Genomic DNA, 13390 nt, shown 5'->3' with positions numbered 1-13390 from the left:
TGCTCAAAGAGCTTAGCAAAGCTTAAAGATGTTTCCTTTCCGCTAGTCTACGGTGTGAAGAAGGAGGCTTACAGTTTCCAAGCAATTTGCTGTACAGGCTCTCTCGCCGGTTTCAAAAGTCCAACCGGGAAGACATTTTCCTTTAAACAAACTCAAGGGATTTGCTCCCGTGGCGATAGCCTTCCTGTGCCGCCGCACACCGTTTGAGTCTGTGTGTGTGTGTGGTTTTTTTTTTTTTTTTTCCCGGGAGACTTTGATTGGGTGCCGGAGTTCTCGCCCCCTCACCTCGCACCAGGATTGGTTGATTCCTGGCGTTGACGGGTGATTGGTCGAGCTCGTAGGGCGATTGGGCGTTGGGAGTCGAGGGGGCGGGAGGCGGGAATTCGTCTCGGGCTGCGCGGCTGAGGGGTCAGGTGGGCACAGCTGCGGACGAGGGGTGCGGCAGCCGCAAGCGGGCACACCAGGCCGGGGGAGCGGCAGCCCCGCCAGGAAGCGGGAGGAAGGAGGGCTCGTGCCCTTTCTTCTCTTCCGGTGCTCCGCTTTATTTGCTCTCCGAAATCGGTTTCCTTTCCTTCCGTGAATCGGAGCTCAAGAGCGTTGCTTCAGTTTCCCTCCAGACAGGCAAGTCGGAGGGAAGCCCACGGGGAGGGCTTGGGTACTTCTGCCCCCGCGCCAGCCGCCCGCGGGCCCGTGGGCATGGCCGGCTCGCCCGGGGCTCGGGGGTCTCGGCGGGCTGTGGGAGGAGGCAGCCCATCCTTGCCTGCCCCGAGCACAGGCCTGTTCCTGGCCCCGGGGCGCCGCGTTCCTCCTTGGCAGGAGGCAGAGGGGTTGCTTTGTCCTTTTTGCAGTATCTGGGGGGAAGCTACCTGATTTTGAGACGATTGTTGCCACAGCCGAGTACCGGACGCGTTGATTTCTAAATTATATCTGGGTGACTAAGCTTTGCATTGTCGATTCATTGTTAAGAGGTCCAGTTCCGCCACATCTCATTCTCAGAGCTTTGCAGGTAGAATCTCAAAATGTTAGAGCTGGAAAATACCCCAGAATCGCGGTTTCTTCACTTCTTTGGGAACACACAAGCGGTGGTTAGTGTTAGTGCCTTCCTAATCGATTGAATTGATATTTTAACCATCTCTTCATCCCCAGATTGAATTTACAATGTTTCCCCCACGACGGCTGCAAATAATTCCTTATTTGATAACAATGCATGTAATTTCCCCCCGCTATTTTGATTTCCTTGAGATCTATTTAGGGGAAGCGAAGTCTACGGAGTTTCTCTTTGGAAAAATGCAATTATGCAGAGAAACCTCTGCATGCAGTTTCAAGAGGTCATTGTCTGAATTACATCTGTGGATCCTAGGTTAAAAAAAAAAGTGGTTTAGAAGAGCTGAGGATTAAAGTGATCACCTCATCTGTGTGAGATCCTGGGCTTATTTTCATAAAAACCCTGTCAGGTAATTAGTATTTCAGTTCCATAGATGGAGAAACAAGCTCTGAGAAGTTATGTGATTCACACAGTGGAATTCAAACTTAGGCTTGCTTTACTCCAAAGCCTACCCTCTTTCTGTAATACTCTACTGACCTTTAAATAAAATTTTTGAGTGCCTACTATGTGCCAAGGCATCCCCTCTGTCTCTCTCTGTTTGTTTGTTTGTTTTGTTTTGAGGCGGAGTCTCGCTCTGTCAGGCTGGAGTGCAATGTGCGATCTCGGCTCATTGCAACCTCCACCTCCCGGGTTCAAGTTCATTGCAACCTCTGCCTTCTGGGTTTAAGTGATTCTCCTGCCTCCCCAGTAGCTGGGATTGGAGGTGCGCGCCACCATGTCCAGCTAATTTTTGTGTTTTTAGTAGAGACGGGATTTCACCATGTTGGTCAGGCTGGTCTCGAACTCCTGACCTCGTGATCTGCTTGCCTCAGCTTCCCAAAGTGCTGGGATTACCGATGTGAGCCACCACGCCCGGCGGGCACTCTCTCTCTCTCTCTCCTTTTTTTTTTTTTTAACAGCCTTTATTTATTTATTTATTTATTTATTTATTTATTTATTTATTTTTTGAGACGGAGTTTCGCTCTTGTTACCCAGGCTGGAGTGCAATGGGGCGATCTCGGCTCACCGCAACCTCCGCCTCCTGGATTCAGGCAATTCTCCTGCCTCAGCCTCCTGAGTAGCTGGGATTACAGGCACACGCCACCATGCCCAGCTAATTTTTTTAGTATTTTTAGTAGAGACGGGGTTTCACCGTGTTGACCAGGATGGTCTCGATCTCTCGACCTCGTGATCCACCCACCTCGGCCTCCCAAAGTGCTGGGATTACAAGCTTGAGCCACCGCGCCTGGCCAACAACAGCCTTAAATTAAATTAGGGGTCATCACATAGAAGGATGTTAGACCCAGTGAAGTAAAAAAGTACATCAAAGACCCTGTCAAAATCTGGTATAGAACCTATGCTTCCTAACTTCTGGTCCACAGCTTTTTTCTTCTAACTGGGGGACTGCAGAAACGGTAACACAAGGGGAAGAGTGGTGGTATGGAGTTTCAGAGAGAGAGGCCTCAGGATCTTGTTTCTGTAGGTTGATTACAACTGATGTAATTGTCACAAGAGCTCATATTTAATCTGGTATGTACTGTATCATATTTGCACATTATTTCACTTAATCATTACCACAATCCTATGGGGTACATGCAGTCACTATGGTTTAGAGAAGGAAACTAACTTTCCCAAAGTCACACAACTAATACACGGCAGAGCAAGGGATGCAAATCCAGATTTGTTAGACTCTAAGACATGCTCTTGACCGCTGTGATTTATAATACTAGCAAATTCTTTTGTTTCCGTTTGTTTTGTTTATTAATTCCAGTTTGTATTTTCAGGCTTCTCTCTTAGTTTTGGTTTTCTGGTTTTCTTTGAAAGATGTGTCTCAGTATTTGATTTTCATTTCTGTTGCAGTTAGGAATCTGAAATAAACAGGAGAGTACTATGTCTGCAATGTGGTCTGAATATACAATTAGCGGGGTGAAGATTAACTTTCCTTATAAAGCTTACCCATCACAGCTTGCTATGATGAATTCTGTAAGTATTTTTCAGCAGTTAAGTTTTTAAGATATAGATACTTATGATCCATAAAGTACATTGAGTATGTGACTGCATTCATATTTTCAAATAGTAAATGGAGAGTATTTTCTGGGTTCATTTGGAAGAACATCTAACCTCTGGGAAACTAACGATTGCTAGTAAATGTATATATCCGTGGTTAAGACAAAGAAGAAAATTCTGAAAAATGTTCTCAGCTCATTTGGAATTTCTATACTTTTTTTTTTTTGAGACAGAGTTTCGCTCTTGTTACCCAGGCTGGAGTGCAATGGCGCGATCTCGGCTCACCGCAACCTCCACCTCCTGGGTTCAGGCAGTTCTCCTGCCTCAGCCTCCTGAGTAGCTGGGATTACAGGCATGTGCCACCATGCCCAGCTAATTTTTTTGTGTTTTTAGTAGAGAAGGGGTTTCACCATGTTGGCCTGGATGGTCTCGATCTCCTGACCTTGTGATCCACCCACCTCGGTCTCCCAAAGTGCTGGGATTATAGGCGTGAGCCACCGCGCCCGGCCAAGAATTTCTATACTTTCAATGAAAAACTGCTTTCTACAGAGTATTTACTATCTTTTATACAGGATAGTGTATTTCTCACCATTAATTGTTTTGTTTGAATCATGTAGAAAATTAACATACAAATTTGAGTAAACCAACTTTCCAGTTTTGTTAAATCTATTTTGCCATATATACTTCATTTTTACTTACTGGTAACAAGATTATTAGTATCCTGAATTTGTTCTTTTCCTTTCCTAGCCATGTTTTTATACTTTTATTACATATGTATATATCCATAAATTATAGAAAATATTACTTTACGTATTTTTAAACTTTGTGCATTGATGTGATACTGTACCTCATCTTTCTACAGAACTTTAGTGTTTAAACTTGGCATTATTTTTAGTATATAGCCCGGTTGATTCTTAATTCATTTTAACTGCTGTAGATATTCTATTGGATTATTGGATGAATATACTAGAATTTGAGAATTTGTCCATTTTCTTATTGATGGACATTTAGGTTGTTTACATTCTTTGCAATTACAAACAGTGCTGCTGTGAACTAACTTTCTTTTTTTTTTTTTTGAGACAGGGTCTTAGTCTGTCTTCCAGATTAGAGTGCAGTGGCACAATCTCCACTTATTGCAACCCCCACCTCCCAGGCTTAAGTGATTCTGCCTCAGCCTCCAAAGTAGCTGGGATTACAGGCATGCACCACCATGCCCAACTAATTTTTGTATTTTTAGTAGAGACGGGATTTCACCCTGTTGGCCAGGCTGGTCTCGAACTCCTGACCTCAAATGATCCACCTGCCTTGGCCTCCCAAAGTGCTGGGATTGCAAGTGTGAGCCACCCTGCCTGGCTGCTGCTATGAGCTTTCTTATGCATGTTTTCTTGTGTTCATGTGGGAAAGGTTTTGGGTGTACACATAGAGCTCGACTTGCTGTAGCTGGACATCGTCACTTTATAAGAAATTGTTTATTTCTCTACCAAGTAGTTATAATAATTTATACTCTCACTAGCAATATCTTTCATTAAGTTTTCATCAGAGATATTGACAGGTAGTAATGTATTCTGGTTTTACAGAAATCATTGGTGCTTGCCTAATTCTGGCATAGATTGCTCTTTTCATTTCTTCTCTTGTGCTTGGTGTTTTGGTAAGTCCAAGATAATCTCAGGGAGAGGTGCAAAGGAATAAAGTTTGGATTTCACGGAATACGAGTTCCTTCTGCTGTTGTTGTGTTCCCTGGAGTGTAACCTCACTTCTCCTTGTTGTTACATTTGTACTTCAGGTGGAGAGAGACCTTTATAAAGTAAAATGTTTGTTAATCTTTCTCATTGGTTTCTGTGTCCACAGATTCTCAGAGGATTAAACAGTAAGCAGCATTGTTTATTGGAGAGTCCCACAGGAAGTGGAAAAAGCTTAGCCTTACTTTGTTCTGCTTTAGCATGGCAACAGTCTCTTAGTGGTAAGTAGTTGCTTGATATCTTCAGGTTGCTTATTGGGGCCTGAAAAAACATAATACGGTACTCTAACTAGACGGGTTCAGCCATGGTCTAGCTAATTTAAATATTCGTTTAAAGATGTTTCTTTAAAAAAGTTATGTATCTGCCAAAAGAGTTTCAATGTAGCAAAATATGTTTCATTAATGCTAAAATAACACTGAACATAATTTAGTCTTTTGATTAGTCAGAAAGTACATAAAGAGTTTTGGCAGCCTGGGCAACATGGTGAGACCTGACCGCTACAAAAAATGAAAATCAATTACCCAAGCATAGTGATGCACATTTGTAGACCCAGCTACTTGGGAAACTGAAGTAGGAAGATTATTTGAGCCTAGGAGGTTTAGGCTGCAGAGAGCTGTGATTATGTACTCTAGCCTGGGTGACAGAGTGAGACCATGTCTCAAAAACAAAGTTTTGGATGCTTAGGGTTATCATTATAGAATAATTAGATGATAATTTGTACATACAAGATGCAAGAGATGGGCTGTCATGATGCTATAACACATTTTTTTTTTTTTTTTTGAGATGGAGTTTTGCTCTTGTTACCCAGGCTGGAGTGCAATGGCGCGATCTTGGCTCACTGCACCCTCCGCCTCCTGGGTTCAGGCAGTTCTCCTGCCTCAGCCTCCTGAGTAGCTGAGATTACAGGCACGCGCCACCATGCCCAGCTAATTTTTTGTATTTTCAGTAGAGACGGGGTTTCGCCATGTTGACCAGGATGGTCTTGATCTCTTGACCTCGTGATCCACCCGTCTTGGCCTCCCAAAGTGCTGGGATTATAGGAGTGAGCCACCACGCCCGGCCCAGCTATAACACATATTAATTGCTTTTTTAATTTTTGGAAATCCTTTGATATATTTGCTTACTTGTTCCTTTCTCATAGCATTAGCGCATGGAATATATAAAAAAGAACACATTCTAGTTGATCTTCCTACTTGTTTGGATGCCAAATAAGCAGAAATTTATTATAATATTGTTTGTATGAATTTATATTACTTCCCATTACTTTTTTCTTTTTTTTTCCCTGAGTGGAGTTGCCCAGGATGGAGTGTAGAGATGTGATCATAGCTTACTGTAACCTCAAACTCCTGGGCTCAGTGATTCTCCTGCTTCAGCCTCTTGAGTAGTTGAGATTACAGGCATGAACCACTATGCCAAGCTATTTTTACTTTGTTTGCTAACAAATGTCTATTATTATTTACTTTTATGAAAGACTATATAATCTATATAATGAATCAGAAATGTAATATTGGATACATTTTAATTACATGATTATATGGGTTTAACCTAAAGTATTAGGAGAATTTGAGGTTAAACATGGTATGTGTATGTATGTATGTATGTATGTATGTGTATATAGGTATATATATATACATTTTTAAAATGAAATGTTTGTTACTAATAAGAACGTGTTAATAATAAAAAGTAAATATTTCATAATCCTTTGGTTGTTCATTTTGATTCTTACTGATGTTAATTTCGGGAAAAGTGAGTTTATTGTTACTAACTTCAGGTCTTAATGGCAGATGCCTGAAAAATAGAATTAGGAATATTTATATGGTAGAAATGGGAAAACAGTATCAATACTGATTATTTTAAAAAAGAAATTATTTAGCTTTTTTTGGAGTATATGAGTAGTACATTTGTATACAGTGTAGGCACATGGTGTAAACTTATTACAATTTTGTATTTAGGCACCAGAATTACCTATTTTGTTGATTTGAATATTGACCTTAAAATGTATTTTGATGCATGTATCAGAATTAATACATCAATAAACATATTTCTATTTGAAATAGAAATATAATGTGGGGAATGCTTTAACCCTTATGTGTTACATTATTATTTAATGTACTGAACTTTCAAATTCTTCATTTAAGTAAAGTAGTAATTAAGAATTTACTTTAGGGCCGGGCGCGGTGGCTCAAGCCTGTAATCCCAGCACTTTGGGAGGCCGAGGCGGGTGGATCACAAGGTCAAGAGATCGAGACCATCCTGGTCAACATGGTGAAACCCCGTCTCTACTAAAAATACAAAAAATGAGCTGGGCATGGTGGCTCGTGCCTGTAATCCCAGCTACTCAGGAGGCTGTGGCAGGAGAATTGCCTGAACCCAGGAGGCGGAGGTTGCGGTGAGCCGAGATCGCGCCATTGCACTCCAGCCTGGGTAACAAGAGCGAAACTCCGTCTCACAAAAAAAAAAAAAAAAAAAAGAATTTACTTTAGGTCCTTATTTCAATCTGTTCTTGAATTTTAAATAAATCTTAATATAAATGAATACTTGAGTGGTTGTACTTTTATTACATTATTAATCTTAGATTATTAGATTTTTGCAGATTACATAAATGGGTGATAATTTCTCTATAAATGTTTTTGCTTTTGTTTTTGAGACAGAGTCTTGCTCTGTTGCCCAGGCTAGAGTGCAGTGGTGTGATCTTGGCTCATGCAACCTCCGCTTCCTGTGTTTGTGCAATTCTCTTGCCTCAGCTTCCTGAGTAGCTGGGATTACAGGTGTATGCCACCATGCCTGGCTAATTTTTGTATTTTTAGTAGAGACAGGGTTTTACTATGTTGGCCAGGCTGGTCTCAAATTCCTAACCTCAAGTGATCTGCCCGCCTCGGCCTCCCAAAGTGCTGGGATTGCAGACGTGAGCCACTGCGTCTGACCAAACATTTTTGGCTTAAGTTTTTCTCTCCTGTCCTAATTTGATGGTGCAGATAAAGTGACCAACTTGTTCAGGTTTGCTAGGTAGCTTCCTGGTATTAGCCCTAAAAATCTTGTATCTTAGGAAGCCTCCCAATTCTGGGGTGAACTGGGCTGGTTACTTACCCTAGCTGCAGAGAATGATTAATGTTTTATTACTTAGATATGTTATAAATAAAGGTTCTTTCATTTTTAGGGAAGCCAGCAGATGAGGGCGTAAGTGAAAAAGCTGAAGTACCATTGTCATGTTGTTGTACATGCCATTCAAAGGATTTTACAAACAATGACATGAACCAAGGAACTTCACGTCATTTCAACAATCCAAGCACGCCACCTTCTGAAAGAAATGAGACTTCATCAGCTTGTCAAGGTAATTTATATTTTGCCTGGATCAGTGATATCTGTAATAAGAGTCTTAATTATTACTGTTCTAAGACCTAATTTATATAAGTTTGGTTAGCACAACTGATTATCTAGTTTCTCTGGAATTCTTTTAAAATAACACAGAGTGGTCAAAAAGTTTTTAAGTCCTTGGTTTGACTTTTAATTGATTGAGACATTTTGATGGCCTCAATAATTTTTTAATGAAGACAAAGCAAAATAAATGATTTTCAGAAATTGATGTTATTTGTGGCCAGTTTTGTTAATTGTATGTTAGAATTCTATCAAACATAATGTTCGTATCCTAAGACAAAATCTAATTAGCCTCACTGATTCATTCTTGATAAGTTTGTCATCTGGCCTTCTGAGGCCAGTATCCTACATGAGAATCAGATTTTTTTTTTTTTTTTGAGACGGAGTTTTGCTCTTGTTACCCAGGCTGGAGTGCAATGGCGCGATCTCGGCTCACCGCAACCTCCGCCTCCTGGGTTCAAGCAATTCTCCTGCCTCAGCCTCCTGAGTAGCTGGGATTACAGGCACGTGCCACCATGCCCAGCTAATTTTTTGTATCTTTAGTAGAGACGGGGTTTCACCATGTTGACCAGGATGGTCTCGATCTCTCGACCTTGTGATCCACCCGCCTCGGCCTCCCAAAGTGCTGGGATTACAGGCTTGAGCCACCATGCTGGGCAGAGAATCAGATATATTTATGTGTGATCCTTAAATAATTCTTACTAATTTTAGAGAAATATATTAAGAGTAATGTAAGAGTATTAATAATATATTTAGAAAAAATAATTCTCCTGCTTTTGGAAGGGATAGACTTATAGAAGGGATAGACTATTATTTACCTAAGACAGAAACCTAGGGAAAATCCTGGACATTGCTCTTAGTTCTTTATGTACATCTCCATATCCATTGGTACCTCCATAGTCCAAACTACCATCTCTTGTTTAGAGCATCCAATAACCCTTTTTCTGTTTTTACTCATGCTATTTCTTAATCAGTCACTGGCAGGGAGACAGAGATTGCCATGATTGACTTAAGTCCAAACAGTGTCCATTTCCTAAGATCAAGGATGGAGTCACTTTCCTCTAAAGCACATAAATATACAGAGGAAGGTAGATGATTGAAATTCCGGTAGGAACGAGGAAAAAGAAGTGGAATAGTTGTTAAATAGGTGACCAATAGTGTTGTCTACCTTGTTTCGATTTTGGCCTTTTGGATTTCTTGTTTTTCCTTCAAAGATTTGTGCTCTCTTCTTCCTCAGAGCCTTTGCTTATATTAGTGTCTCTTCTGAGCAAAGTTCCATCTTCAACTTATTATCCTTTTCTTCCTCAGTTTACATGTCACTTCCTTGGGGTATCCATCCTGATTTCTCTGTCAGAGTAGATTTGATTTCCCTATTATATTTTGTCTTCTCATTGTGTACCTTTCCTTTATAGCACTTTTTTTTTATTTTTTTGAGATGAAGTTTCGGTTTTGTTGCCCAGGCTGGAGAGCAGTGGCATGATCTTGGCTCACTACAGCCTCTACCTGCCAAGTTCAAGTGATTCTCCTGCCTCAGCCTCCCGAGTAGCTGGGATTAAAGGCATGTGCCATCACATCCAACTAATTTGGTATTTTTGGTAGAGATAGGGTTTCTCTGTGTTGGCCAGGCTGGTCTGGAACTCCTGACCTCAGGTGATTTGCACACCTCAGCCTCCCAAAGTGCTGGGATTATAGGTGTGAGCCACCATGCCCGGCCTGCACTTGTTACAGTTTGTATTATATGTGTCCGTCTAAATCTTTTATTAATTTCTCCTTCTGTAGTAGAGTGTATACTTCATGAGGTCAGGAAGGTTGTCAGTTTGCTTACCATTGTATCCCTAGAACTCTAGCAGGGTCCCTGACATATGGTAGGTACTAAATAAATATTTGTTATGAATGAATGGGATTAATTTTCAGCTAATTATAGGAACTCTGGTATATAATATTTATATACACACTTTGCTTTTAACAATAACTTTATTGAGGTTTACTTGACATAACAAATTGCATTATTTAAATGGTACACTTTTTTTTTTTGAGACAGAATCTCTCTCTGTTGCTCAGGCTGGAGTGCAGTGGTGTGATCTTGGCTCACTGCAACCTTCACCTCCTGAGTTCAAGCAATTCTCCTTCCTCAGCCTCCCGAGCAATTGGGATTACAGGCGCCTGCCACCAAGCCTGGCTAATTTTTTGTATTTTTAGTAGAGATAGGGTTTCACTGTGTTGGCCAGGCTGGTCTTGAACTCCTGACCTCAAGTGACCTATCCACCTTGGCCTCCCAAAGTACTGGGATTATAGATGTGAGCCACTGCACCCAGCCTAAATGGTACACTTTGATACATTTTGACATATGTACCTCCATGAAACTTTCACCAGAATCAAGATAGTGAACATATACACCAACCTTATATTCACTTTCTCTAAATTTTTTCAAACATACTCACTTTCCATGGTGTATATGTGCCACATTTTCCCTGTCCAGGAAATGTGGCACATATACACCATGGAATACTATGCAGCCATAAAAAATGATGAGTTCGTGTCCTTTGTAGGGACATGGATGAACCTGGAAACCATCATTCTCAGCAAACTGACACAAGAGCAGAAAATCAAACACCACATGTTCTCACTCATAGGCAGGTGTTGAACATTGAGAACACATGGACACAGGGAGGGGAGCACTACACACTGGGGTCTGTTGGGGGGAAATGGGGTAGGGACAGTGGTGGGTGGGGAGTTGGGGAGAGATAGCATGGGGAGAAATGCCAGATAGAGGTGATGGGGAAGAAGGCAGCAAATCACACTGCCACCTGTGTACCTATGCAACAATCTTGCATGTTCTTCACATGTACCCCAAAACCTAAAATGCAATAAAATAAAATTAAAAAAAAAATCAAAAAAAAAAAAAGAAAAGAAAAGAAAAAAAAAAATACCGACTTTCCCCAAAAGTTTTCTCATGGACCTTCGTTATTCCCCGCTTCCTAACCCCTCCATGACTCACCTCCTCAACCAACCACTTAACTGCTTTCTGTTACTATAGATTAATTTGCATTTTCTATAGTTTATATAAATGGATTCATAGAGGATGTATACTAATTTTGTCTGGCTTCTTTCACTTACAACAAATATTTTGAGATTCATCCATGTTACATATATTAATAATTTGTTTCTTTTTATTTCTGAGTAATAGTCCATGGATATACCACAAATTGGTTATCTAGCTGTTTATGTATAATTGGGTTATTGCTAGTTCTGGGCTATTACAAAGACATACTATGAACATTTGTGTCTACATCTTTGTATGGATGTATGTTTTAATTTCTCTTAGGTGAATACTAGGAGCAGAAAGACCAGATTGTTTTGTAGGTGTGTATGTTTAACTTTTTTTTGTTTTTGAGATGGAATCAGTCTGTTGTCCAGGCTGGAGTACAGTAGCGTAATCTCAACTCACTGCAACCTCTGCCTCCCGGGTTTAAGCGATTCTCCTGCCTCAGCTTCCTGCATAGCTGGGATTACAGGCATCTGCCACCACACCCAGCTAACTTGTATTTTTGGTAGAGATGGATTTTCACCATGTTGGTCAGGGTGGTCTTGAATTCTTGACCTCAAGTGATCTGCCCATCTCAGCCTCACAAGGTATTGGGATTGCAGGTGTGAGCGACCTTGCCTGGACAAGTTTTTAAGAAATTTCCAAACTTTCATGAAATGGTCATACTATTTTACATTCCCATCAGTAGTTATGATAGTTCCGATTTCTTCACATCCTTGTCAACACTTGGTATGGTCAGTCCTTTTAATTTTAGCCATTCTGGTTGGTTTGTTTGTTTGTTTTGAGATAGGGTCTCACTCTGTTGCCCAGGCTTGAGTGCAGTACTGTAATCTTGGCTCGGTTGGCTCATTGCAACCTCTACCTCCTGGGATAAAGTGAGCCTCATACCTCAGACTCCTAAGTAGCTGGGACCACAGCCACACACCACCACATCTAGCTAATTTTTGTAGTTGTTGTTGGTTTTACCATGTTGCCCAGGCTTGTCTTGAACTCCTGGGTTCAAGTGATCTGCCTTCTTCGGCCTCCCAAAGTGCAAGGATTATAGGAGTGAGCCACCACACCTGGCCTTAATTTTAGCTACTCTAATAGGCATGCAGTGGTATCTCTTTGCAGTTTTAATTTTTATTTCCTATATTTTCATGTGCTTATTAGCTATCCATGTATCTTGCTTGATGATATATCTGTTCAAATAATTGCCTATTTTTTATTGGGTTGTTTTCTTATTGTTAAATTTTGAGACTTCTTTGATCACATAGAATTTTAGGTTTTACATAAAGGTTTAAGTCCATTTTGAGTTAATGTATGTAGATGGTGCAAGGTATGGATTTATTGGGACAAGTCCTAACATGTATGATAAAGTATATTGTTTGCTGAGAAGAATGTCAAGGAAAACCTGGCCACCCCTGCCCAAGTAGAAAACTGCTTGAGGCATTCTAAAGTAGCAAAACAGTGTATGTATGTCATACACCGATTAAAACAGTTCTTTAAGCACGGGATATGTAACTATGCCCCCGTGGCTCCCTCGTGGTGGATACTTTCTGGTTTGTCCTTGATCAGTGGTAAGCAGGCACCAGCTGCCTACCTAGTTTATCTTAGTTATATGAGAAAACACAGAACACCTGTTTGTTAGTAATAATCACCTGTTCAGAGAATTAAATACGTGGGTCAGACTCTCCTCGAGGTTCTCAGCTCAGAATGCTGTCAGCCCCTGAGGCTGTCAGCTTGGAAGGCTGTTGACCCTGGATAGTCCCACTTTGCTGTTTTATCTGGATGTCTGCTTCTTAATGTCTTCAGCGCTGCCTGGATGAGGGTCTCTACGGCCAAGCTGGTTTCGGTAAGGATTAAAGTTTGTTTTTTTGCATGTGGATATCCAGTTGTTCAGCACCAATTATTAAGAAGGTTATCCTTATCTACCACATTGTCTTTATCAAAAATGAGTTGTCCATATATACCAACTTAATTTTGACATTACTGAGTCAGTGTTATCTAGAATAGTCTAAATGGGAAAAATCAAGGTTGTATTCTGATATCCTCTTTATATTTATACTTCTGAAAGTCAAAACTATTAGGATTTTAGAGTATAGTGGTTTCCAAATTGTGTTTCTAAGAACCTTATAAAGAAACACAACTTTATAAGGG

At 40.7% G+C, this 13390-nt stretch overlaps 1 protein-coding gene across 1 annotated transcript in view; it reads left to right on the top strand.

The window, feature by feature from the left end:
* Nucleotides 1–397: 397 nt before the first annotated feature.
* The window catches only part of BRIP1 (BRCA1 interacting DNA helicase 1), a 156431-nt gene continuing 143438 nt past the window's right edge, over nucleotides 398–13390 (top strand). Inside the window, 4 exon segments of the mRNA XM_003929081.4 lie at nucleotides 398–621; nucleotides 2949–3067; nucleotides 4940–5051; nucleotides 7988–8161. Of these exon segments, the coding sequence (XP_003929130.1) occupies nucleotides 2975–3067; nucleotides 4940–5051; nucleotides 7988–8161 (379 nt within the window). The 5' untranslated portion in view covers nucleotides 398–621; nucleotides 2949–2974.

This window comes from Saimiri boliviensis, chromosome 17, assembly GCF_048565385.1.
Source record: "Saimiri boliviensis isolate mSaiBol1 chromosome 17, mSaiBol1.pri, whole genome shotgun sequence".
Taxonomy (NCBI): Eukaryota; Metazoa; Chordata; class Mammalia; order Primates; family Cebidae; genus Saimiri; species Saimiri boliviensis.
Note: the sequence above shows the minus strand (reverse complement) of the source record. Positions and strands in the feature narration are given on the sequence as shown.